Source organism: Zalophus californianus, chromosome 4, assembly GCF_009762305.2.
Source record: "Zalophus californianus isolate mZalCal1 chromosome 4, mZalCal1.pri.v2, whole genome shotgun sequence".
Classification (NCBI taxonomy): domain Eukaryota; kingdom Metazoa; phylum Chordata; class Mammalia; order Carnivora; family Otariidae; genus Zalophus; species Zalophus californianus.
Genome location: NC_045598.1, coordinates 41997881 through 42025266, shown reverse-complemented (window position 1 = coordinate 42025266; position 27386 = coordinate 41997881). Strand labels below are relative to the sequence as shown.

General features: G+C 38.8%; 1 protein-coding gene across 14 annotated transcripts in view; it reads left to right on the top strand.

Annotated features, from left to right (window-relative positions):
• TUT4 (terminal uridylyl transferase 4) overlaps nt 1-27386 on the top strand; it is a 127140-nt gene that overhangs the window by 18355 nt on the left and 81399 nt on the right. For all 14 annotated transcript variants that reach the window (XM_027577007.2, XM_027577015.2, XM_027577090.2 and 11 more), the window contains exons 2-3: nt 14989-15837; nt 26434-26597. In XM_027577007.2, coding sequence (XP_027432808.1) covers nt 15081-15837; nt 26434-26597 — 921 coding nt within the window. In that variant the 5' untranslated portion in view covers nt 14989-15080. The remainder of the gene's footprint in view (nt 1-14988; nt 15838-26433; nt 26598-27386) is intronic.

Here is a 27386-nt window from a genome sequence, read left to right as displayed (position 1 = left end):
GTGAGGGAGAGAATCTCAAGCAGACTCCCTGCTGAGTGTGGAGCCCAACCTGGGGCTTGATCTCACAACCCTGAGATCATGACCCGAGCTGCACTTAACTGACTGAGCCACCCAGGAGCACCAGAACCTTTTTATTTTAATTTAATTTTTTTAAAGACTCTATTTAAGAGAGAGTGAGCAAGAGAGAGAAAGAGAGAGAACACGAGCAGGGAGAGGGGCAGAGGGAGAAGCAGACTCTCCGCTGAGCAGGGAGCCCAACATGGGGCTCAATCCCAGGACCTTGAGATCATGACCTGAACTGAAGGCAGACGCTTAACTGACTGAGCCACCCAGGCATCCCCCCAGAGGCTTTTTAATTTGATAGTTTTCCTTGTTTATTTTTGCTTTTGTTTCCTTTACTTTTCGTGTCAAATCTGAAAAATAATTGCCAAGAAAGATGTCAAGAAATTTTTAAATTTTGATGATCCAGTGTTTTTGGGTGCCTGGGTGGCTCATTTGGTTAAGCGACTGCCTTCGGCTCAGGTCATGTCCCCTGTCGGGCTCCCTGCTCAGCAGGGAGTCTGCTTCTCCCTCTGACCCTACCCCCTCTTGGGCTCTTTCTCACTCTCTCCCTCTCTCAAATAAATAAATAAAAAATCTTAAAAAAAATTTTTTTTTGATGATCCAGTATTTTTTGTTGTTGTGTGCTTTTTCTTTTTTTTAAGACTTACTTATTTTTAAGTAATCTCTGTGGGGCTCAAACTCATGACCCTCTGAGATCAGGAGTCACATGTTCCACCGACTGAGCCAGCCAGGTGCCCCTGTTGTCTGTTTTTGATACTATACTTAAGAAGCTGTTGCCAGGTCCAAGGTTGTGAAGACTTACCAGTTTTTATAGTGTGTGTGTGTGTGTGTGTGTGTGTGTGTGTGTGTGTGTGTGTGTGTGTGTGTGTGTAAGTTAAAATATAAGGTAGGGCGCTTGGCTGACTCAGTGGAGCATGTGACTCTTGATCTTGTGGTTGTGAGTTTCAGCCCCACATTGCATGTAGAGGTTACTTAAAAATAAAATCTTAAAAAAATAAAATATATTGGGCACCTGGGTGGCTCAGTTGGTTAAGCGACTGCCTTCGGCTCAGGTCATGATCCTGGAGTCCCAGGATCGAGTCCCGCATCGGGCTCCCTGCTCAGCGGGGAGTCTGCCTCTCCCTCTGACCCTCTTCCCTCTTGTGCTATCTCTCATTCTCTCTCTCAGATAAATAAATAAAATCTTTTAAAAAAAATATAAGGTATAGTTTTAGTGTAATTTTAAAATGTACATCTTTGGAACTTTTTAAAAAAGATTTTATTTATTTATTTATTTTAGAGTGACAGTGTGAGAAGGTGCATAAGGAGGGGGAGGGACAATGGAAAAGGAGAGGGAGGACTCTGCTCTGAGGACAGAGCCTCATGTAGCCAGATCCCATGACCCCAGCCAAAACCATGAGTTGGACACTTAACTGACTGTGCTACCCAGGTGCCCCCATTGTTTATTTCTGAAAATTTAAGTATATATATTTTTTGTTTCTTTCCTTTTTTTTTTTTAAGATTTTATTTCTGAGTAATCTCTATACCCAACATGGGGCTCGAACCCAGAACCCTGTGATCAAGAGTTGCAGACTTTACCAACAGAGCCAGTCAGGTGCCCCATTTTCTTCTTTCTTACGCAGAATTACTTACTACATATTCCTGTGTGTATTACTTTTTTTATTTAACAGTAAGTAGGTCCTCACTATCACTCCATAGCAGAATAGAGACTTCCTCATTCTGTTTTATGGCTGTATAGTAACATATTTTATGATTCTATGATAGTTTTCCCTACCAGTGTGGTATTGATGGTCATTTGTGGTTTTTTCCAGTCTTTCGCTTTATAATTAGTGCCTTTTTATTTTTAAGATTTAATTTATTAGGGAGAGAAAGAGAGAGGGAGGGCACAAGGGGGTAAAAGGAGAGGGAGAACCAGATTTCCCACTGAGAAGGGAGCCCAACTCTTGAACCCAGGACCTTGAGATCATGACCTGAGCCAAAGGCAGACGCTTAAGCAACTGAGCCACCCAGGCGCCCCCCAATTAGTGCTTTAATAAATTATATAATATACTAATTATAAGTTTATCTGATTTGATCTCTTTTGATTAAATATTTATAATTGGTGTAAGGCCAGGGTCCAACTTCATTCCTTTGAATGTAGGTATCTGTTTTTTCCTAGCACCATTTGTGGAAAAAACTGTCTTTTCCTCATTGAATACTTTTAACATCGTTGTCAGATCAGTTTACCACATGTGAGGGTTTATTTCTGGACTTTCTGTTTTATTCTAATAATCTATGTCTTTTCTAGGCCAGTATGATACTGTTTTGATTACTGTAGCTTTGTAGTAATTTTTGAAATCAGGAAGTGTGAGTCCTCCAACTTTTTTCTTCCTTTTCTAGATTGTTTTGGCTCTTCAGATTTTCTTGAAATTCCGTATGAATTTTAGGATGAGTTTTTCTATTTCTGCAAAAAGTACCACTGGGATTTTGATAGTGATTGCATTGAATCTATAGATCACTTTGGGTAATATTGGCATTTTAACAATATTGTTAATTTAAGTTATTGGTGATAAGTGAAGGAAATGAATGGGTGAGTACACAGTGGGCTGCACATCATGCATTCTGCCTAGTCTCCAGTTTTTGGCAGCTCTGGGTGAAAAAAGCCTAAGCCATTCTTGGGATTTTCGAGCTTAATAACAGTAAGCAAGGGGTGGAGTGCTTAATCCTTTTAAGTGAATGATGAATATTGTAAGAGATGTGTCTTCCAGTTTTCTATCCCTTGGGGCTCTAAGTCAGAGGAGCTTAAATACTTCCTGATTTCTGGCCTCAGTTACCTGAGGGCAGTGATTAGAAGCTGAAAGCAGAATGCAAGGAAGGGGTAGGCAGGGAAAATAGACTGGAAGGAATCCCTGAATTTGGGGTCTTGTACCATTTGTTTAATCTCTTTCAGTATTTTGTAGTTTTTTGTGTAGAATTTTTTTTGCTTCCTTAGTAAAATGTATTCTTAAGTATTTTATTCTTTTTGATGCTAAAGTAAATGGAATTATTTTCTTAATTTCATAGACCTGATCTTTGTGTTGATTCTGTATTCTGCAATTTACTGAATTAATTTTTTAGTTCTGTTTTTGGTGCCCTTTTTTTTTGGTGTACTTTTAAGGGTTTTCTTACATATAAGATCATGTCATCTGAAAAAGATAATTTTTTTTTAAAGATTTTATTTGAGAGAGAGAAAATGAGAGAGAGAGAGCACATGAGAGGGGGGAGGGTCAGAGGGAGAAGCAGACTCCCTGCCGAGCAGGGAGCCTGATGTGGGACTTGATCCGGGGACTCCAGGATCATGACCTGAGCTGAAGGCAGTCACTTAACCAACTGAGCCACCCAGGCGCCCTGAAAAAGATAATTTTATTTCTTCCTTTCCCATTTGGCTGCCTTTTTTTCTTTTACTTGCCTAATTGCTCTAGCTGTAATTTCCAATAGTATTATGTCAAATAGAAGTGGAAAAAGCAGACATCCTTGTCTTATTCCTGATTTTAGGGGAACAGTTAGTTGTGTCTTTATTTTGTAAGATGGCTTTTATCATGTTGAGGAAGTTTCCTTGCTATTACAAGTTTATTGAATGTTTTTTTCAAGAAAGTCTGGATTTTTTTCAAATGCTTTTTGTTGCATCAGTCAAGCTGATTATGTTTTCCTTTTCCTTCGGTCTGTTAATATGGTGTGTTACAATGATTTTTGTATGTTGAACCACCCTTGCATTCTAGAGAAATCTCACTTGGTCATGTTGTATAATATGCTGCTTGTGTTACAGGATTTCTTTTCCTTTAGTGCCCATGGTTCTTGGTCATGATGCTTTGAATAATAAAAAGGTAGATCAGACGAAGAGTGGTGGGCAGCAAAGCAAAGTTTATTGAGTGATAGTACAAAGCTCCTAAAGAGGGAGGGGACGCAAGAGGATTGCCACCGGAGTTTCTAAGTCTAGCGTTTTTTTTTTTTTTTTTTTTTTTAAGATTTTATTCACAGAGAGAGACACAGTGAGAGAGAGAACACAAGCACAGGGAGTGGGAGAGGGAGAAGCAGGCTCCTGGCTGAGCAGAGAGCTTGATGTGGGGCTCGATCCCAGGACCCTGGGCAGATGCTTAACGACTGAGCCACCCAGGCACCCCAGTCTAGCAGTTTTTATGGGCTTGTTGGTGGGCTCTTTTAATCTGATTAACTCTCTGTGCATCTGTCACCCTATCAGGTTTTTATCATATACCTATCATGTGGGAAAGGGTGGAGGCTCTTTTCAGGGTGGTGTTTAAGGGTGGTTTCCTCCTTGGGTGGGGTCCCTTGTTCCTGCTTGCCTTTCTTCCAACTATCCTTCTTTACTTGGTTTGCTAGTATTTTGTTGATGATTGTTTGACTGTATGTTCATATATTAGGGTAATGCTGGCCTCAGAGAATGAGTTAGGAAGTGCCCCCTCCTTTTCAATTTTTTTGGGAAGAGTTTGAGAAGGATTGGTGTTAATTCTTTAAATATTGAATAGTTCACCAGTATAGTCTTGTGGTTCTGGGCTTTTTGTTGTTGGGAGGTTTTTGATTACTGATTTAATCTACTTATTTGTTGTAAGTGTATTTGGATTTTTTATTTGTTCTTGACTGTTTTGATAGTTTGTATGTACAACTTGACCATTCTATCTAGGTTATCCAATTTGTTGGCAAACAGTTGCTTATTGTATTCTTTTATAATTCTTGTTTTTTTAATTAAAAGAATCTTTTTTAAAGATTTTATTTGAGAGAAAGAGCATGAGCGGGGGGAGGGGCAGAGGGAGAGGGAGGAGCAGACTCCATGCTGAGCAGGGGGCCTGATGCAGGACTTGATCCTAGGACTCTGGGATCATGACCCAAGCCTAAGGCACATGCTACCAGCTGAGCCACCCAGGCACCCTATAATCCTTATTTTTAAAAATTATGTGAAACATCCCTTTTCTATTCATTTTTAGAAAATGTGGTAAAATGTACATTGTTTTCATTTGTCTCAAAGTATTTCCTAATTTCCCTTGTGATTCTTCTTTGACCCATTGGTTGATTTGAGTGCATTGTTTAAATTTTACATATTTGTGAAATTTCCAGTTTTTATATTGATTTGATTTCTAATTTCATTCTATTGTGATAAGAAAAGATACTTTGTATGATTTCAATCTTTTTAAGTTTATTAAGACTTGTCTTGTGGCCTTGCAAAATGGTCTGTTCTGGAGAATGTTCCATGTGCAGTAGAGAAGAATATGTGTTCTGTTGATGTTGGGTAGAGGCTTCTGAGTATGTTAGGTCTAAATGGCATTAGGGTTGTTGAAGTCTTCCATTTTCTTTTTTTTAAAGATTTTTTTTTTTAATTCATTTGAGATTCAGAGATAGAACATGAGCAGGGGGAGAGGCAGAGGGAGAGGGAGAAGCAGGCTCCCCGCTGAGCAAGGAGCCCGATACGGGGCTCGATCCCAGGACCCTGGGATCATGACCCGAACTGAAGGCAGACACTTAACCATCTGAGGCACCCAGGCGCCCCAAAGTCTTCTACTTTCTTAACGATTTTCTGTTTGGTTTCTCTATCCGTTATTGAAAGTAGGGTATTGAAGTCTCCAATTATTATTTTTTAAGATTTTGTTTATTTGAGAGAGCGAGAGCAGAAGCAGGGAGAGGAGCAGAGGCAGAGGGACAAGTAGGCTCCCTACTGAGCAGGGAGTCCAATGTGGGGCTCGATTCCTGGACCTGGACATCATGACCTGAGCTGAAGGCAGATGTTTAACCAGCTGAGCCACCCAGGCACCCCTGGATTGATCTCCTTATCAGTATATGTCTTTGTTTCTTGTAATCTCTTTTGTGTTAAAATGTGTTTTGTCTAACAATTATATGACCACTCAGCTCTCTTTGCAGTGCTGTTTGCATGGAATACCTTTTTCCATCCTTGTACTTTTGTTTTTTTTCCTTGCCAGGGAGGGAGTGGGGCAGAGGGAGTGGGAAGAGAGAGAATCTTAAGCAGGCTCCATGTCCAGTGTGGAGCCTATGCCAGGCTTTATCTCATGACCCTGAGATCATGACCTGGGCCAAAATCAAGAGTCGGAGGCTCAACTGCCTGAGCTGCCCGGTCACCCCTGATTTCCATGGTTTCTGATGGGAAATCATCTGTTAATCTTATTGTGAATACTTTGTGCATGAGAAGTTGCTTCTCTCTTGCTGATTTCAAAATTCTCTCTTTGGTTTTCAAAATTGAATAATAATGGGTCTTGGTTGGTGTGGATTTCTTTGAGTTTATTCTGCTTGGAGTTTATTGGACTTTTTGGATGTGTATAATTGTGTCTTTCATCTGATTTGGCACGTTTTTGGCTATTATTTCTTCAAATATTTTTCTCCTTTTCTCTTTTACTCTTTCCTATGTGTATGTTAGTGTGCTTGATAGAGAGGAAAACAGTAAGAAACTCAGGAAACTACAAGGAGCAGAAAAAAATTTAAGAAAAACTATTAGTCTTCAGATAAAAGAGATGATAGTCATGAGACAAGAACAGAGTGCTGTAAGAAGTAATAATCAGGGACTTAAAGTTTTTTTAGAAATGAAAATCTGATAAACTTCCCATGCTCCTCTCCTCCAAATGTAGAAGAGTTGGAAGATAAAGGTGAGGAAATCACTCAGGAAAGAAAATAAAGGTGGAAAATGGAGAAAAAAGGTAAGATAAGTGGAAAATCAATGTAGGACGCATAAAGGAGCTAGAAAAAAAGAGAAAATGAAAGGGAGGAAATGATAGAAGACATAATACAAGAAAAAATTTTCAGGAGTGGGGGGGACTTGAGTTAGAGATTAAAAGAGCAAACTGAATACCAAGAAAAATGAATGAAGAAATATCTGCTCCAAGGCTTATCATTTAGAAGTTATAGAACATTGAAGGGAGCCTGGGTGGTTCATTGGTTAACTGTCTGACTCTTGGTTTCAGCTCGGGTCGTGAGATCAAGCCCTGCATTGGGCTTTGTGCTCAGTGGGGAGTCTGCTTGTGATTCTCTCTCCCTCCCCCTCTGCCCTCTCCCACTTGCATGTGTGCTCTCTCTCTCTCAGATAAATAAATGAATCTTAAAAAAAAAAAATTACAGAACACTGGAAAAAAAAAAAGAACACTGAGACAAAGAGAATATCCTGAAAGTTTCCATAAGGAAGAAAGCAGTTCAGTAAAAAAGATGGAGAATAAGAATGGCATGATTTTCTCAGTATTAACATCACAAACTAGAAATCATTGAAACAATACCTGTTGCATTTTGAGTGAATGATTTCTAACCTAGAAGTTTAAACCTAACTAAACAAATTATGAAGATAGAAAAGACATTTAAGACATATAAAGTCTTATAAGATTTACTTCCTTTTGGGATTTAAGGGACCCAATAATTAGCACTGTTTCCCTTCCTGAATCCTGAACAAATTTGGAAAGATGAAAGAAGCATATGGAGATCAGATTATCATTTTTTTTTTTAAAGATTTTATTTATTTATTTGAGAGAGAGAGAGGGTGACCATACACATGCGAGAGCATGAGCGGGAGAAGAAGGAGAGGGAGAAACAGACTCCCTGCTGAGCAGGGAGCCTGATGCAGGGCTTGATCCCAGGACCCTAGGATCATGACCCTAGCCGAAGGCAGATGCTTAGCCCACTGAGCCACCCAGCCACCCCCCAGATTATCATTTTTATTATGGATAAAATTCACTTTGGAGAATGGATTTTTTATTTTCAAGTTGTTTGCTAAGACTCAGTGCCAGGATTAGACTTACTTGGGCACGGGCACAACTGCAGACCCTGTGTGGGGCTTATACCTGTAAATGTTAGAGTATGAATGAGAAAGTGGAATTCTCTTCCCTATGAACAGCTAGCTATGAAGAGGAATGAGAGAGAGACACTAAGTTTTGCCTACATCATTTTCACAAACTCACTGATGAAATATGTTACTCCATGTCCTCGGGAAAAGAATGAATGAGGGGAGTGGAAAAAAGTCCAGAGTGTTATGATGATGGATGCCTGTCTACACAGAATGAAATGCAGAAATTGGGCATAATTATTTTTTTCACTACCTTTCATATTTCCTTTCTTAGGTACTGGAGGATGTACTCCAAAAAAGAGGGAGCATATTGTGGAAGAGGAAAATAGAAGTCAGCATGAGGGTGAATAAGAATTGGTAGGATGATAGTGAAAGGAAGTTTCAGGGTGACAGCTGTGGTAAAAGACTAGTAGTGACCAGCAGGTGCTAGACAAGGGATGTTGAAGGAGAGAACAACAACAAAAAAAAACAAAACAACAACAACAACAACAAAAGACTAGTAGTGACCAGCACGTGCTAGACAAGGGATGTTGAAGGAGAGAACAAAACGAAAACAAAAACATATAGACCATGTAATGTGTGTTTGAACATATTCACAGGAGATTTATGCTTCTGTCAATGAATTATCGATAGGTATGTAAAAAATCTTAAGAAAAATGAGTCAGTGATTAATTCTAGGTAAAACTGAAAAGTATACCAAAGAGAAATGTGATTATTATATATACATATATTAAGTCAAAAGGCTGGGCTACCATGACAAAGAAATCCTTTAGTACAGTGCCTTAAAAAAATAGAGTTTTATTTTTCTTTCATGTAACAGTTGCTAGATGAGCGGTCACCTGATCCAGATGAGTAGTTCTGTGTGGTCACTCGGGCCCAAGTTCCATTGATGATATTGTCCAGCCAAAAGTATGGCCAAGTGTTAACAGCATTTACTTTACCTGGGCTTTTTAGATATGCAGAATGTCAGTCCTCCAAATTAGAATCAGAATCTGCATTTTGGAACTAGCTGATTCCGATGCACAGAAACTTGAGACTCAGTGATCTCGATTAGAACATAATTGTTGGCTCTGTGCCTGAAGATGATTGAGAATTTTATACAGTGATACGAGGAGAGCATGGAGGAGGTAACAACTTGATCCTAAGGACACATCTAACAGTAAGGAAGGTTGGGAAATACAATCTAACTATGTGTGTGGGAAAAGGAGAAAATAAATTTTGAGGGGCATTTAGAAAGTTTTATAGTATAATATTTGGCTCAGCCATTAATAATACTGTTACCTCTTACTAAAATCATCTTCAGAAGATGTAGGTGGGAGAGGAACATATGTGTGTGTATAATTCTGTTTGTCTCTAGGGGGAATGTTTGAGACAGCCAAATTCTTATCTTCCATAGTAGGAAGTGTGTGGATACTATCTAAAGTTAAAACAAATTAAGATCAGTATCAGCTTAAGCATGTAATTTAGAAATACGGAGATAAATCTCAGAAGAAACCACTAAAAGAGTTGAAAGTAGTTGTTTCTGAGGAGAAAGATGGGTAGTTGGTGGACAAATACTGTTTTGCCTTGTAATACTGTTAACTTTTTGAACTCTGTATATGTATTTGTTTTATGGAAAGCAAATTGGAAAAAAAAGTTTCTATAGTCCAAATAGGGAATAAATACATAAAAAGTATTAAGTACTGCATACCTGGGTGGCTCAGTTGGTTAAGCATCTGACTCTTAATTTCGGCTCAGGTCATGATCCTCAGGGTCATGAGATCAAGCCCCATATGGGGCTTCTCACTCAGCACGAAGTCAGCTTGTCCCTCTCCATCTGCTCCTCCCCCTGCTCCTGCTTGCTCTCTCTCTCAAATAAATAAATAAATAAAACCTTTAAAAAACGTATTAAGTACTGAGTGCTATGAGAAAAGTAAGACTAAATAAAGTTCATAGAAAGAGGCATATTTATCTGAGACCAGCTTAGGTGGTAGGAGCCTTGGGGATAGATTAGGGAAGGCTTTCTGGAAGAGAGATATATCCTATTTACATTGTAAATAATATAAGCCATGATGCAATGAAAATGTTTTGGATTTATTTTGTTTTTAAAATGTGAACAATTAAAAGTAATTTAAGTGTTCATTAATCCACTTAACAGGTTTATTGAGTGCCTGCTTTAAACTGGGCACTGTTGTTGTAGGCACTGGAGATACAATGGTAAACAAAATCAGAAATGATTTCTTTTTTTTTTTTAATTAGAGAGAGAGTGAGAGAAAGAGAACGAGCAGGGTGAGGGGCAGAGAGAAGCAGACACCCCCTGAACGGGGAGCCTGATGTGGGGCTTGATCCCGGAACTCCAGGATCATGACCTGAGCCGAAGGCAGGTGCTTAACTGACTGAGCCACGCAGGTGCCCGTAATTTTTTTAAAGCCGTGCAAACTTCTGATGGGTTTCTGTAATCATGCCTTACAATAGTTTTCCTGTCCTGTGGAAGCGTTACTTGAGAAATAATTATTGCTATGATTAGTTTTTCTACCATTATGCAAGTTATTTCTGGTAAACTTTCTTACGTAGTGTATTCATACAACTCTTTTAAGTCTCAGGCTCTAGAATTTGTAGCGCAATCTGTCAACTGAGTAATGGATAATTATAGAAAAGCATCAGAAACTCTTGAAACAATTCAGGGGTGCCTGGGTGGCTCAGTCGGTTAAGCATCTGCCTTCTGCCTTCGGCTCAGGTCATGATCCCAGGGTCCAGGATTGGAGCCCTGAGTTGGGCTCCCTGCTCAGTGGGGAACCTACTTCTCCCTCTCCCTCTGACACTCCCCCTCCTTGTGCTTGCTCACTCCCTCTCAAATAAATAAATAAAATCTTAAAAAAAAAAAAATTCCAGTTTCTGCTAAAGGCTTCAGTTTTCATCAGGAAAAGAAGGATGTGAAGCCCTCTGTCTGGAGTGGATATTCTTTTAATTGCTAGTGATTTTGAATGTCTACTAAGTACCTAGCATTGTGGTAGTAAGGCGTACAGAATAGGGAAGTGCTGGATATTTGCAGGAGGAACAAAAAACAGGGGACAAAGTCTGATACCTGACAGAGTTTGTGGCAGTTAAGCAAACTTCTGATAGCTCTGTGGTTTCTCATGATCTCACAAGTGTTCTGCTGCTGTTGCTTTGCTTAACTGCAACTTAAATGCACACAAAGACCCAGTTAGCCTGAAATGTACCTGCTACTATATACCTGCACATAGTGTCTAATGTAGAGCATTGTGTAATATTATGCAGAGTTCCTAGAAATCCCTGCCTGTTCCCTGGAACCCCACATGAGTATTTCATGCCCAAATTATTTTTTTTTTTTAAAAACTTTTTATTTATTTATTCATGAGAGAGAGAGAGAGAGAGAGGCAGAGGGAGAAGCAGGCTCCCAAGGAACAGGGAACCCAATGTGGGACTTGATCCTAGGACCCTGGGATCATGACCTGAGCCGAAGGCAGACGCTTAACCATCTGAGCCACCCAGGCGCCCTCATGCCCAAATTATAACCACCCATAAAAATCAGAGCCTCACATCTACCCAGCGCTACTTAGATCCTCTTTCTAAGTGTGCCTGCACTCCTCCTTCCTTGGAGTGTGTTCTTTGACTTGGCAGTGAAGCTTCAGTTTTCATCAGGAAAAGAAGGATGTGAAGCCCTTCATGCCCAAATTATAACCACCCATAAAAATCAGAGCCTCACATCTACCCAGCGCTACTTAGATCCTCTTTCTGAGTGTGCCTGCACTCCTCCTTCCTTGGAGTGTGTTCTTTGACTTTGCAGTGAAGCTTCCTCTGTTATACTTCATTCTGACTTGTCCTTGAATTCTTTCTCACAGCAAAGTCAAGAACCTGGCTCTGGCTCTTAGTTGAGGTCTCAGGGCCTGAGAACTCCCTGTCTCTAGTAATCAGTAGTCATTGTAAGGATTCAAGGAAGGAAGACATGATTAGAACTGGAAGTAGGAAGTGGACTGATGTTTTAATATAAAAATGAAATTAGATATATTCTAAATACTATTTTCTATATTTCAAACAACTTTTTAAAGAAATTTGTTAAAAATTCTTTTTATTTTCTTGATAATAATTGCTTATATAAGGTTAGGATCTCATTTAATCCTCATTTACTACATTCTAAAAATGTAATCAGGAATTAGAACATAGGTCCATCATTTTTATTTGGCTCAACCAATTTTGCTGAGTGCACTGGGAAGCATTGAACCTTACTCAAAACCTTACCTCCTAAGAACTTTATTTCTAGGAATTACAACTTTTTTGGGAAAAATTTATACTGTTGATAGCTTAGAAATAGCAATTTTGCTATATAAATTACCACGTTTTTTTGTTTTTGTTTTTTTTTTTTGGTGGCCTCCATGCCCAGTGTGGGGCTTGAACTTATGACCCTGTGATCAAGAGTCACATGCTCTACAGACTGAGCCAGCTAGGTGCCCCACCACACTGGTTTTTTTTTTTGAATCCTTTTTTTTTTTTTAGGACATCTGTTACTTTTTTTTTTTTTTAAGATTTTATTTATTTAACCGAGAGAGAGTATAAGCAGGGGGAGTGGCAGGGAGAGAGAGAAGCATGCTCCCGCTGGGCAGAGAGCCCAACATGGGGCTTGATCCCAGGACCCTGAGATCATGACCTGAGCCAAAGGCAGACGTTTAACCGACTAAGCCACCCAGGTGCCCCTGGAGTTTTTTTGAGTGGAAGAATAGTGTGTCTAAGAAGTTTTATAAACAGAATTGTGGATCAGCATGGCTCAATCAAGGATTTGTTGTTTTATGGCTTTTGTTAGTAAGATAACATCTACAAAATTTATTAGAGTCATCATCATATGATAGCATTAGAAAATTGGGGCGCCTGGGTGGCTCAGTCAAGCGTCTGCCTTCAGCTCAGGTCATGTTCCCAGGGTCCTGGGATCGAGCGCCGCACTGGGCTCCCTGCTCCGCGGGAAGCCTGCTTCTCCCTCTCCCACTCCCTCTGCTTGTGTTCCCTCTCTCGCTGTCTGTTTCTGTCAAATAAATAAATAAAATCTTTAAAAAAATTTAAAATATTTTGGTTACTGGATAAGGTAAAACTAGTCTTTTAGAAATAGGATCCCGGGGCACCTGGGTGGCTCAGTCAATTAAGTATCTGCCTTTGGCTCGGGTCATGATCCTAGGGTCCTGGGATCGAGTCCCGCATCAGGCTCTCTGCTCAGCAGGGAGCAGCCTGCTTCCCCCTCTCCCTCTACCTGCCGCTCTGCTTACTTGTGCTCTCTCTCTGTCAAATAAATAAATAAAATTTTAAAAAAATAGGATTTTTTATTTATTTTTAAAAGATTATTTGAGAGGGGCACCTGGGTGGCTTAGATGGTTAAGCATCTGCCTTCGGCTCAGGTCATGATCCCAGGGTCCTGGGATCGAGTCCCGCATCGGGCTTCCTGCTCCTTGGGAGCCTGCCTCTCTCTCTGCTTCTCTCTCTCTCTCTCTCTCTCCCCCCCAACGTCTCTCATGAATAAATAAATAAAATCTTTAAAAAAAAAAAGATTATTTGAGAGAGAGTGAGAGAGCAAGAGAGATCACAGAGGGAGAGGGAGAAGCAGACTCCCCACTGAGCAGGGAGCCTGACGTGGGGCTTGATCCCAGGAACTTGAGATCATGACCTGAGCCAAAGGCAGACGCTTAACTAACTGAGCCACTCCGGCGTCCCATAGGACCCTTTTATTTTTTTTTTAAAGATTTTATTTATTTATTTGACAGAGAGAGACACAGTGAGAGAACGAACGCAAGCAGCAGGGGTGGGAGAGGGAGAAGCAGGCTTCCCGCCAACCAGGGAGCCCGATGCGGGGCTCGATCCCAGGACCCTGGGATCATGACCTGAGCTGAAGGCAAACGCTTAACGACTGAGCCACCCAGGCGCCCCCCCATAGGATCCATTTTTATTTTTAAAATTAGGAATGTGCAGCAGTTTCTACAAGAGTTTACATAGGCATATATTTGGCAACTGTTTTGACAGTTATGTGGAACACTTTATAAAGAATACTGAAAGCAGAATGTATAAATTAAATGAGTTAAAATATCCAAAAACGAGGAGCAAAAACATTCTTTTATAGCTATGAGTGGTAGAGCTTTTTACTAGGAAATAATGTTAGTCATAAAAAATACTAATGATGAAAATATAGGGTGGTTTTGGCTTAAATTTTTTTGTTTGTTTTGGCTTAAATTTTAATTATAATTAAAAAATTACTTTATAAAATAATTTAGAGGGGCACCTGGGTGGCTCAGTCGTTAAGCGTCAGCCTTCACTTCAGGTCATGATCCCAGTATCCTGGGATCGAGCCCCGCATCGGGTTCCCTCTCTCACTGTCTTTCTCTCTCAGATAAATAAATAAAATCTTAAAAAAAAAAAACAAACTTAGAAGAGCCTAATCAGTTCCTTTTTTTAATAAGAGAATATCAGTCTTATTTTTTTAAAGATTTATTTATTTATTTTGAGAGAGTGAGAGAGAGAGAGAGAGAGAAAGTACATGAAAGGGGGGAGGGTTAGAGGGAGAAGCAGGCTCCCCGCTGAGCAAGGAGCCCGTTGCGGGACTCGATCCTGGGACTCCAGGATCATGATCTGAGCCGAAGGCAGTCGCTTAACTGACTGAGCCACCCAGGCGCCCGAGAATATCAATCTTATTAAGTGTATAAGATATATACTTAATATACTATACTGTACTATACCCCACGTGAGACCCTGAGATCAAGAGTTGCATGCTGAGCCAACCAGGTGCCCCTAGATTGGAATGCCTGTGTTTTCTTTGTTCCGTTTCCTTTTATATTAATTGTGGTACATCAGTTGTGAGTTTTATTTCCCTTTTAGTTGAAATTCTTATTGAGTAATGTAGAACAAATTTTACTTTTAAAATTCTCTGTTTTGCCATATTGCCGTAATTACATTAGAACCTTCTTTATGACCATTTGGCTGTTACTTACAACATGGGTTTTAACTCCTCATATGGTTGACAGAGTTTTTTAAGGTTTTACAATTTCTTCAGTTTTGAGAACAAATTTGAAAGTTTTTGAAAGTCTCACCAATTTTTGAAAAATGGCTTTTGCATTTTAAATAACACATTTTTTTTTTCAACCCAATAGTTTGTTTGCCTAATCTGGACTTGAAGCAATTCAGCTACTGGGAATCTGCCATTTAACAATATTGCAATTGGAAAGAAGCAGGTTTTCAAATAATGGAAGACTCTAAGACCTCTAAAAATGAAAATCATGAACCAAAGAAGAATGCTTGGGCTCTTTCTGAAGAAAGCAAAGCAGTTAAAGTTATATCTAATCAGACTTTGAAAGCTAGAAATGATAAATCCATAAAAGAAATTGGGACCAGCTCTCCAAATAAGAATAGTAGTAAAAAAAATAAGCAAAATGATATTTGTATAGAAAAAACAGAAGTTAAATCATGTAAAATAAATGCTGCCAACATAGCAAGCCCTAGAGATTTGGGATTAGTCCTTCGAGATCAAAGTCATTGCAAAACAAAAAAATCACCTAATTCACCGGTGAAAGCAGAAAAGGTACCAGTTTCACAAGCAAAAGCAGAAAAATCACCAAAGTCCCCTAATTCACCAGTGAAAACAGAAAAGACACCCAGCTCACAGGTGACAGCAACAGAAAAGGCACTTAGTTCGCAGAGGAAAATGGAAAAAGGACCCAGTTCTCAGATGAAATCAGAAAAGGTCCCTGGTTCACCAGCAGAACCAGAGAGGGCTCCCAGTTTACTGTTGAAGGAAAACATGCGACGGACAGAATTACAACAGATTGGAAAAATAATTCCAAGCTCTTTTACGTCTCTGGACAAAGTGAATATTGATATAGAGGGAGGAAAATCTGCTTTGGAAAACTCACCAGGATCTCAGAAGCAACAAGCATGTACAGATAATACTGTTGATTCTGATGATAGTGCTTCAGGAATTGAAGACATATCGGATGATTTGAGTAAGTACAAATTAGATTATCCCACAGGTCACATTTTTGGAGAGATTTTCCTATATTAATATACTTTAGATTATCCTTAATTTGATTTTAACTACTTTAATTACAAAAAGGACATTAATAATACGGCTTTTTAAGCTAAAAAAGAACCTTTACATTTATTATGGTAGATAAAAAGCAGTGCAAATAGAAATTAGTGGCTCCTTTTAGTCTGTGCGTGCATGTGTATGTACACCCTTACACATTTTTTTTTTTAAGATTTTTTATTTATTTATTTGACAGAGACACAGTGAGAGAGGGAACACAAGCAGGGGGAGTGGGAGAGGGAGAAGCAGGCTTCCTGCTGAGCAGGGAGCCCGATGCGGGGCTGGATCCCAGGACGCTGGGATCCTGACCTGAGCCGAAGGCAGACGCTTAACAACTGAGTCACCCAGGCACCCCGACACTTACACACTTTTTAAGTGATCCTGGTAATATGTGGTTCATTCATTCAAAAAACATGTATGTATTGAGTTCCTTTTATATGCCAAGCATATGTTTACAATGGAAAAACAAAAAATACAACACCAAATCTCAAGGATGCTTCTACTTAGATGAGGGTGATACACATAAATAAAATGGTAATTTAGTTCAGTGCAAAAACTTAGAGTTGGGAGAGTTCATGATTTAATTGAGGGATTTAAGTCTTTGGGTTGAGAAAATGCAGGACATAAATGTGAAAATGAGAGTATGACTGAGATTAAGTATGACTGGAACAGAATTGGGGGTGAAAGTGGCAAATGATCCAGCTGAAAATGCACACAATAATTGGGGAATGAAGGACCTTTTAAGATGTGATAGACAGTTTGGACTTTATGATGAGTGTTTTGAGAAGCCGTTAAAGAGTTTTAAGCAAGGTAGTGCTATGATCAGATATATTTATACATGGTTTTAATCGTTTGGACTGTAGCACAGCAAATTCCTTAAAAGAAGCAGAGATTGGTTAGGACACTTGCAATTTACTTGAGAATTCTGGTGTAAAATTCATTTTTTTTTGGTATTTTGATCTTAGCTTTAATTGCTTATAAGTGTTGTCTCTGTCTTTTGAGTACTTTAATCTTGGTTTTGTTTAACTTAATGGATTTTTTTTGGCTTTTTTCTCATGTTTCTGTGGCTGGGTAAATAAAACCTTTCTTTGATATATGAATAACAAAAAAAAGCTATTTCTAAGTCATTATATATTACACTTTGAGAAACTCTGGTAAAGAGTTTAAATATAGTTTCTTTTATTTCTGATGATACACAATTGATAGTATATTGACAGACCTTTTTTTTAAACTTTAATACACATACATATCTTTATGTGTATAAGAAAAATAACAACTTCATAATTTTAAAAATATAGTTTAGGAGAAGGCCAAAAAAAGTAAGTCAATTTAAAGATAGTATCAAAAAAATAACACTGCTGATAGTGTTCAAATTAGACAAATCTGAACATGATAGTATGTGAATGATTGAAGTTGGGAAATAGTGGTGCATAAGATCACTTAAAAGGGTTTGAATGCTTGAGTTAGTGAAAAATCTGATTCAAGGATTATTATTATTTTTTCCAAAGATTTTATTTATTTATTTGAGAAAGAGAGAGAGGGAGGGAGAAGGAGAAGTAGACTCCCCATTGAGCAGGGAGCCTGATGTGGGGCTCAATCCCAGGACCCCCAGATCATGACCTGAGCTGAAGGCAGATGCTTGATTGAGCCACGCAGGTGCCTCTAAGGATTATTTTTTTAAAAAGGGAAAGTAAATGAAGTGACAGTGATATGATTGACAATGTGGGCTCTAGAGTAGAATTGCATAGGTTTTGAATTCCATCTTCCCCACTTAATAAGTCTGTAATCTTGGATAAGCTGCTTACACTTTTATATTTTTAATTTATGTAATATGAATAGATGTACTGATGTACATAATGAATGTAGATAATGGATGGATAGAGATAATGCATCTAGATACACATCAGGTAAGCTGCTTATCCTTTAGAATATGTTTCAGTTTCCTCATTTTTTTTTTTTTAAGATTTATTTATTTACTTTAGAGAGCAAGCACGCACCAGCAGGAGGAGAGGGAGAGAAAATCTCAAGCCGGCTCCCTGCTGAGCACAGAGCCCGACTCGGGGCTTTATCTCACAACCCTGAGGTCATGACCTGAGCGGAAACCAGTAGTCAGATGCTTAACTGACTGTGCCACCCAGGCAGCCCATCAGTTTCTTTATTTTTTAAAAAAAAAGTTAAGATGCTGCTGCCTATTTTATGAAGGTTCAGTAAAGTACTCTAATGGAGTGTTTCATGTAATACCTGACATGGTAGGCATGTGGTGGCAATGAATGAATATCCTTTATTATTATTATTTCTCTAATTAAATGCAGTTTTGTTATTTGTTAATATGGAGAACAAGTTGAACTAGTTTAAAGAAGCTAATAGACCAAGTAGAGGTCCTTTGGGGAGACTTGGTTTAACAAATTCAGAAGAATGATTTATAGTACAGCAGTCATTTTCATTAAAGAATTCAGTATATGTAATATCTGCCTTGAAGTCATGTTCATACATAATTGTTTAGTGCTTTTTTCCTCATATGAAAAAGTCCAAATTATATTTAAATTAATGATTTCTGGGCGCTTCGGTGGCTCAGTTGGTTAAGCGACTGCCTTCGGCTCAGGTCATGATCCTGGAGTCCCGGGATCGAGTCCTGCATCGGGCTCCCTGCTCAGTGGGGAGTCTGCTTCTCCCTCTGACCCTCTCCCCTCTCATGCTCTCTCTCTATCTCATTCTCTCTCTCAGATAAATAAATAAAATCTTTAAAAAAAATAAATGATTTCTCATTAGAGTGCCCCTTTATAAATTAAATAGAATAAAACCTTTATATAAAGATCATTGCCTATTTGGACTTAACAGGCTTTATAGAATTTTGACTAATATCAGGCCCACCTGAAGTTAGTGGCTTAATCTTCCTTTTTTTTTTTTTTTAAAGATTTTATTTATTTGAGAGAGAGAGAAAGAGAGAAAGAGAGCATGAAGCGGGGAGAGTCAGAGGGAGAAGCAGACTCCCCGCTGAGCAGGGAGACCAATGTGGGGCTCGAGGGACTCCAGGATCATGACCTGAGCCGAAGGCAGTCGCTTAACCAACTGAGCCGCCCAAGCGCCCATTAATCTTCCTTCATTAGGCCCAACTTTAGCTTCCAGTTAGCACTTCCAGTTTTTCCTTTTGCCATTTATCCAATAAATGTTTTTATGGGTGTCTGCTATGCGTCAGGTACTAGTTTTAGTTGCTAGGAATTTAGCAATGAACAAAACAGACAACATTGCTTTTACGGAGCTAATATTCTAGTAGGAGGAAAGGGACAACATATATAGTAAATAACAAAAGTATGTCATAAGTTAGATGGTAATAAATCTTATGAGAAAAAGTAGGAAAGACTGTAGGGAATGATGCTACTGTGTCTGATGGTGGTGTTTCAAATTTAAATTGTCACTGAGAAGGTAACATTAGAGAAATACTTGAAGGAAAATGGTATGAGAGGGAGCATGATGAATATTTGAGGGGTGAGTGTTTTAGATCTGGGCTTCTCAAACTTTTTTTTTTCTTTCCCAACTTTAATATGTATGTGAATTACCTGGGAATTGTATTAAAATGCAGATTCTTGGGTTCCTTTCCCAGAAATTATTGATTTTGAAAGTCTAGAATGGGACCTGAGATAATGGATTTTTAACAAGCTCCTGAGTAAGGTTGATGTTGCTGGTTAGGATCATGCTTTTGAGCAGCATAACCTGTCTTATCTCTTTATTTTCACTTGTATAACTTTTCATTGTATTTTCAACATAACAGCCAGAATGATCCTGTTAAAATTATTCAGATCATATTACTACTCTTCAAAATGTTTCTGTAGTTTCCCATACATTAGAGTGACAGTGTCCTTGCTGTGAACAGTAAGGCCCTATGTGATCTGTGCCACTGTCTCACTTCTCTTTCATTCATCTGCTTCTTACTTTCTCCCTCTCTGCTCCAAGTGCATGGTTTCCTTGCATTTCCTCAAATATGGAGGATGGCGTTAACATTTGCTTTTTCCTCTGCCTGGAACATTCTTCCCCAAGATGTCCATATGGCTTGCTCTCTTACCTTCCACCTTCTCAGCGAGGGTTTTGCTGGGTCCCTTATCTAAAATTTACAGTCCTTCTCTTTTTACTAGTTTAGTTTTTCTCCATACTCTTTATCACTGTCATATTTTTAATTTTTCTTACTTACCTTTTAAAAGTTACTATTTTTAAAAGATTATTTGTTAGAGCACATGCACATGCACACACACAAGTGGGAAGGGCAAAGGGAGAGAGAATTTCAGGCAGACTCCACACTGAGTGGAGAGCCCAACACGGGGCACTATTTCACAACCTTGAGATCACGACCTGAGCCCAGACCAAGAGTCATTTTGCCAAGTTTCTGTGCCACCTAGGCACCCCTATTATTATTATTTTTTTAAGTATGCTCCATACCCAGTGTGGGCCCAGTGTGGAGCTTGAACTCAGATCCTGAAATCAAGACTGAGCTGAGATCAGGATGCTCAAGCAACTGAACCACTCGAGTGCCCCTACCTTTTTATATAATAGTTTTATTGAGATAAAATTCACATGCCAAAATTTCTCATTTAAAAACATACAGTTTAGGGGCACCTGGGTAGCTTAGTTGGTTAAACAGCCAACTCTTGATTTCGGCTCAAGTCATCATGTCAGGGTCTTGACATCAAGCCCCACGTTGGGTTCCTTGTTCAGCACGGAGTCTGCTTGAGATTCTCTCCCTCTCCCTGTGCACACCACTTCCCGCCCCCTATCCCTGCTTGCCCCCCTGCCCTGCTTGCATGCGCACACTCTCTTAAAAAAAAAAATACAGGTTAGTGGTTTTTAGTACTATATTCAGAAAGTTGTGTAGATATTGTCTAATTCCTGAAAATTTTCATCACCTGCAAAAGAAACTGTATCCATTAAAAGTCAGTACTCATGGGGCACCTTTGTGGCTTGGTTGAGGCTCTGACTCTCGATTTTGGCTCAGGTTGTGATCAGCCCTGCATTGGGTTCCATGCTGGGTGTGGAACCTGTTTAAGATTCTCTCTCCCCCCTTCTCTCTTCCCCTTCCCCTTTAAAAAAAGAAGTCACTAATCTACTCTCTGTCTCTATAGATTTGCCTATTTTATATAAAGGGAATCATACAATATGTGGCCTTTTTTGTTTGGCTTTTTTCACTTAGCACAATGAGGTTTTGTTGGTTTGATTTTTTTTTTTTTAATTGAGAGAGAGAGTGCATGCAAGCAGGGGCAGGGGCAGGGGAGAGGGAGAGAGTCCCGAGTAGACTTGGTGCTGAGCTCAGAGCCCAAAGCAGGGCCCAATCCCACAACCCTGAGGTAATGACCTGAGCCAAAACCAAGAGTCAGATGCCCAACCAACTGAGCCACCCAGGCGCCCCCCCCTCCTTTATTTTAGAGCGAGGGGCAGAGAGAGAGTGAGAGGGGCAGAGGGAGAGGGAGAGAATCTTAAGCAGGCTCCACGCCCAGCTCAGAGCCCAATGTGGGGCTTGATCTCAGGACCCTGAGATCATGACCTGAGCCAAAATCAAGAGTTGAATGCTAAACCAACTGAGCCACGCAGGCACCTCAGGACAACGTTTTCAAGATTCATCCATGTTGTAGCATATATCAGTACCTTACTCCTTTTTATTGCTAAATTCCATTGTATGGATATACCACATTTTATTTATCCTCTTATCAGTTGAGAGATGTTTGAATTGTTTCCATCTTTTGTTTATTATGAATAATGCTATGAACATTTATTTAAACATTTTTATGTGGATGTATGTTTTCACTTCTTGATATATGTGTAGGAATGGAATTGCTGAATCACATAGGAACTACTATCTTAACCATTTTAAAGTATATAATTTGGGGTGCCTAGGTGGCTCAGTTGGTTAAGTGTCTGCCTTTGGCTCAGGTCATGATCTCAGGGTTCTGGGATCGAGCCTCTCATCAGGCTTCCTGCTCAGCGGGGAGTCTGCTTCTCCCTCTCCTTCTGCCCCTCCCCCTGCTTATTCTCTTTCTCTCTCAAATAAAATCTTTAAAAAAAAGTATATAATTCAGTGGCATTAAGTACATTTATTGTGTTATACAACCACACCATTATTTAATTGCAGAACTTTTTTATCACCCAAAAGGAAACCCTGTACCCATTAAGATTCATTCCCCTTGGGGCGCCTGGGTGGTTCATTTGGTGAAGGTTCTGACTCTTGATCTCAGCTCGGGTCTTGGGAAAAAAAAAGATTCACTCCCATTCTCCCTCCCTCTGTCATCCTCTGAAAATCACTGATATGCATTCTTTTTCTATATATTTGCCTATTCTGGGTATCTCATAGAAATGGAATCATATAATATGTGATCTTTTTGTGTCTGGCTTCCTTCATTAAGCATCATGTTTTTAAGGTTCATTCATGTTATAGTATATATCCATCAGTACTTCTTTCCTTTTTAAGGCTGATGCTATAGACTGAATTGTATCCCCTTAAAATATCTATGCTGAAGCCTTAACTCCCAGTGTGATTGCATTTGGAGATGAACTTTTAGGAGGTAATTAAGATTAAATGAGGTCATAAGGGGGGTCCTAATCCAAAAGGATTGAAGCCTTATAAGAAGAGGGAGAAATCTGTCTCTCTCCCTATGCACTAACCAAGGAATGGCCTCAGAAGGACACAGCAAGAAAGCCAACTGTCTGCAATCCAGAGAGAGCTCTAATCAGAAAACGACCCTGCTGGCACCTTGATCTTGGACTTTCCTGCCTCCAGAACTGTGAGAAAATAAATTCCTGTTGTTTAAGCCACCCAGTCTATGGTATTTTGTTATGGCAACTTGAGCTAAGACAGCTGAATTAATATTCTACTATATGGATATGCCACATTCCGTTTATCTGTTTATCAGTGACTGGACATTTGGGTCTTTTCCATCTTTGACTGTTGTGAATAGTGCTGCTATGAATATTCATGTACAGGTTTTTGTTTGAATACTTGTTTTCAACTTTTGTTGTTTTGTGAGAGTATTAATATCTCATGGGGCTAGAGTTCTATGGAAAAAAGTTTGGGAAATTCTGTCTGATGTTATTTTATATTGATATTGATTTCAGAAAATTAAATAATCTCATTTATTTCTGACTTTTAAAGAAAGATGTAGCTTTCTATAATTATTTATATTGGCAGAAATGACAGTATTACAGGATTTGTTGATGTTAGTTGCCTTGTTATGCTGGGCAAATTGTACATACAAAAGAGGTTAGAATATTGTTTTCTTGCTACTGTTCTTTATCATGAAATGTAGAAATAAAACTAGGATTTTGCCTTTTCTTTTACATTTCCATTATAAAATGGTTACTAAGAACCTAATTATTTTTCCAAATACTAGGACATAATTGCAAATTGCTCATTGTGCATCAGTGTTTCCAACAGTAATTTAAAAATCAGTTAGCTAACCTAGCCATAATTCTGATGTTTGAATCCTTTTTATAACATCTTTTGTCTAAGAGTTTGCCATCTGATTCTAGAGACTTCAGAGGCATACCATTTCTTCTTTGTTTGAAAAATTAGCACTATCAAAAGGTAGAATTGACTGTCATGGTTCTTATAGATGACATGTAGTTAGTTTGGCTTTTGAGGGTCTTTCGGTTGTCTATGATCATTTACTTTAAGCAGTGTTTTTAGATACATACAAATTATTTTATTCACACTTTTGTTAGGTGTCACCTCTGGTCTAGGTATTAAAATATGAAAGTAAAAAGTTAAATAAAACCTAGTCATTAGCATCAAGGAATCAATCATCTAAAGTAGGAGATAGATAAATGAATACAAATTACATTATTATATAATAATGTGAGAGGTAATAGCAAGTGCTGTGAGAATACAGTTGTATAGTTGAACAACACAGTTTTGAACTGCACAGGTCCACTTATGTGGATTTTTGTGTGTGTGTGGATTTTTTTTAATTTTTAAAAAAATTTTAAAAAGGGCAGTGGCGTAAGAAAATAAAAATTAAAAAATCATTTTTTATTTTTTTTAAGTAATCTCTACACCCAATGTGGGGCTCAAACTTAAAACCCTGAGATCAAGGGTGCCTGGGTGGCTCAGTCGTTAAGTGCCTGCCTTCGGCTCAGGTCATGATCCCAGGGTCCTGGGATTGAGCCCCGCATCGGGCTCCCTGCTCGGCGGGGAGCCTGCTTCTCCGAACTCTCCCACTCTCCCTGCTTGTGTTCCCTCTCTCACTGTCTCTCTCTCTGTCAAATAAATAAATAAAATCTTTAAAAAACAAAACCAAAAACCCTGAGATCAAGAGTCACACGCTCTACAGACTGAGCCAGCCAGGAGCCCGATTTTTTTTTTTTTTTTTTTAAACAAATACAGTATAGTACTATAAATGTATTTTCTTCTTTCTTTCCTTCTTTTCTTCTTCCTTCCTTCCTTCCTTCCTTCCTTCCTTCCTTCCTTCCTTCCTTCCGTTCAGGAGAAGGGGCAGAGAGGGAGGGAGGGAGGGAGAGAACCTTAAGCAGGCTCCATGCCCAGTGCAGAGCCCGACACAGGGCTCGATCTCAAGACCCTGAGATCATGACCTGAGCTGAAATCAAGAGTTGGACACTTAATTGACGGAGCCACCCAGGCACCCCTCTTATGATTTTCTTAATACGAATTTCTTTTTTCTAGCTTACTTTATTATAAGAAAATAATATATAATATATATAACATACAAAATATGTGTCTGTCAACTATTATTATTAAGGTCAACAATAGGCTATTAATAGTTAAGATTTTGGGCAGTAAAAAGTTATACGCAGATTTTGGCATCCCAAGCCCCAATATTATTCAAGTGTCAACTGTATAAACAATATCAGACTGTCTTCTTAAACAGTGTAAGCTTAAGTTGAATTTTGCAGGACAGGTAAACATTACTAGCTGAAAGGATGGCCTTGATCGTGGAAGGAACAGCATATGTAAAAGACATTGATTCAACAGCCAGCCGCCCCATCCCTCACAGATCTGTACCTCTGAAACAAATAATACATTATATGTAAAAAAAAAAAAAAAGAAGAAGATAGGAGGGGAAGAATGAAGGGGGGCAAATTGGAGGGGAGATGAACCATGAGAGATGATGGACTCTGAAAAACAAACAGGGTTCTAGAGGGGAGGGGGGTGGGAGGATGGATTAGCCTGGTGATGGGTATTAAAGAGGGCACGTTCTGCATGGAGCACTGGGTGTTATATGCAAATAATGAATCATGGAACACTACATCAAAAACTAATGATATATGGTGATTAACATAACATAATAAAAAAAGGCATTGAGATTTGAAGTAGCAGTGATCCATTCTATCTAGTACATTTGGTAAGAATGAAGTGAAAAGTGTTAAGGTAGGATACAAGGTTAGCGATATAGACACCTTAGCTCTCTTTCTTAAGGTCTTGATTTAAAATCTGAGAGAAGTCTTCCCTGACTCCCATATCTAAAGTTAGTCTCCTTCTGAGTTACTTACTTTTTTCCTTTATAGCACTTATTATAACTTGGAATTACTATTCTGTTACTGCCTTCATGAAGGCAAGGATGGCATGTATTATGCTAGAGAGTTTAAACTTTATCCTGAACTCTTTGAAAGCCTTTAGGTATTTTAAGCAAGAGAATAATTCAATTGAATTTGTATTTTAAAAAATCACACCGATAGTAAAACCTACTGTATGCCAGGTGTATAATGCTAGGTGCTGGAAATAAAAAGATGATAGCACACAGTCTGTGCCTTGAGAAGATTGAAATCCAGTTAGGAGGCAGAGAAGCAAAGAAAAAATATTGATGTGATAGGGATATCCATGTGTTCGGTGAAAGCAAAGGGGGAGGAGCTTGTGGGTTTGTGGTCTAGAGGATATGTGTTCTTTTACCTGCTCGTGTATAGTGATGAAGTCATTAAAGTGACTTTAGTGACTAATCTTTGGGACTTAAAATAGCTTTTTATCACATTTCAAGAGTTCAGAGATTTTACAAGATGGTTATGTTCTGTTAGGCTCGTGTAGTGAGTCTCAGTCATATTTATCTCTTGATAGGTTGGAAGAACAAGATAGGCATTTGACCGATGAAATAGATTTTTCTTGGTGAATTCTGATACCATGTATATCTCTTACTTGTATTTTATTTTATTTTATTTATTTATTTATTTTTAAAGATTTTATTTATTTGACTTTGACAGAGAAAGACACAGCGAGGGAGGGAACACAAGCAGGGGGAGTGGGAGAGGGAGAAGCAGGCTCCTGGCTGAGCAGGGAGCCCGATGTGGGGCTCGATCCCAGGACTCTGGGATGACGACCCGAGCCGAAGGCAGACGCTTAATGACTGAGCCACCCAGGCGCCCCTCTTACTTGTATTTTAAATAAGTATACCGACTTGTACAACTAAGGAAAGTATAAGGAGAGAATATTTTTCCTGTATGTGTATAAATTGATGTCTGTTTTTCATTAAATTTTTTTTTTAATTTATCAGTTCTGCTGATGGTAACTGATTGCTTCCTTTTCTAGGTAAAATGAAGAATGATGACTCTAATAAAGAAAATTCTTCAGAGATGGACTATTTAGAAAATGCTACTGTGATAGATGAATCTGCATTGACACCTGAGCAGAGGCTAGGCTTGAAACAAGCAGAAGAACGCTTAGAAAGAGATCACATCTTTCGACTTGAAAAAGTATACTATATCATTTTAGTTATGTGGAGGAAGATGCATGTGTCATAACTTTTTTTTGCCAAGCACAGCTCTTTTTATCTTCTTTTATTGCTAAGGCAGAGATAGCATTCATTTTTCCTAACTTCCCTCTTTCCTTTCTTCTCTTCATCTTCCTTCTCTCCCTTTGTTCAGCAAATCCTTACATCTGTGAGTCTTTGTTCATTCATTCCAGGGTCAAGAAACTATGGCCTACCATCTTGTTTTTGCCTTTTGTTTTTGTGCTTTGTGTTTTTAAAATTGTGTAAAATAAACCTAGCCCCTTGTTTTGTAAGCAAAGTTGTATCGGTACATAGCCATGCCCATTTGTTTACCTATTGTCTATGGCTGCTTTTATGCTACCTGGCACAGTTGAATTGAGTAATTAGTTGCTCCAGAGAACATTATAGCTTGCAAAGCATAAAATATTTACTGTTTACCAAAGCATAAGATATTTACCCAAATATTACTTTGTCACTTTACAGAAGTTTGCTGACCTCTGATTTATTCACTCATCAATAGATACTGAGTGCTTGTTATGTTCTAGGTACTATGATTGGCCCTGGGATATATTGATGAAAATGGCAGTTGGTGAATTAGAAGTCCATTCGGAGTGACAAATTAGCAAATATTATGTGATATACTACACTTTTCTCCTTTTCTCCTTGGTTTTCTCCTCCCCTTTCCTCTCGTCTCCCATATTTACTGAATATCTTCTATGTATTAAGAATTGTTCTAGCCATTAGTGTCTTATTCCTGTGTGCTAATTAAATT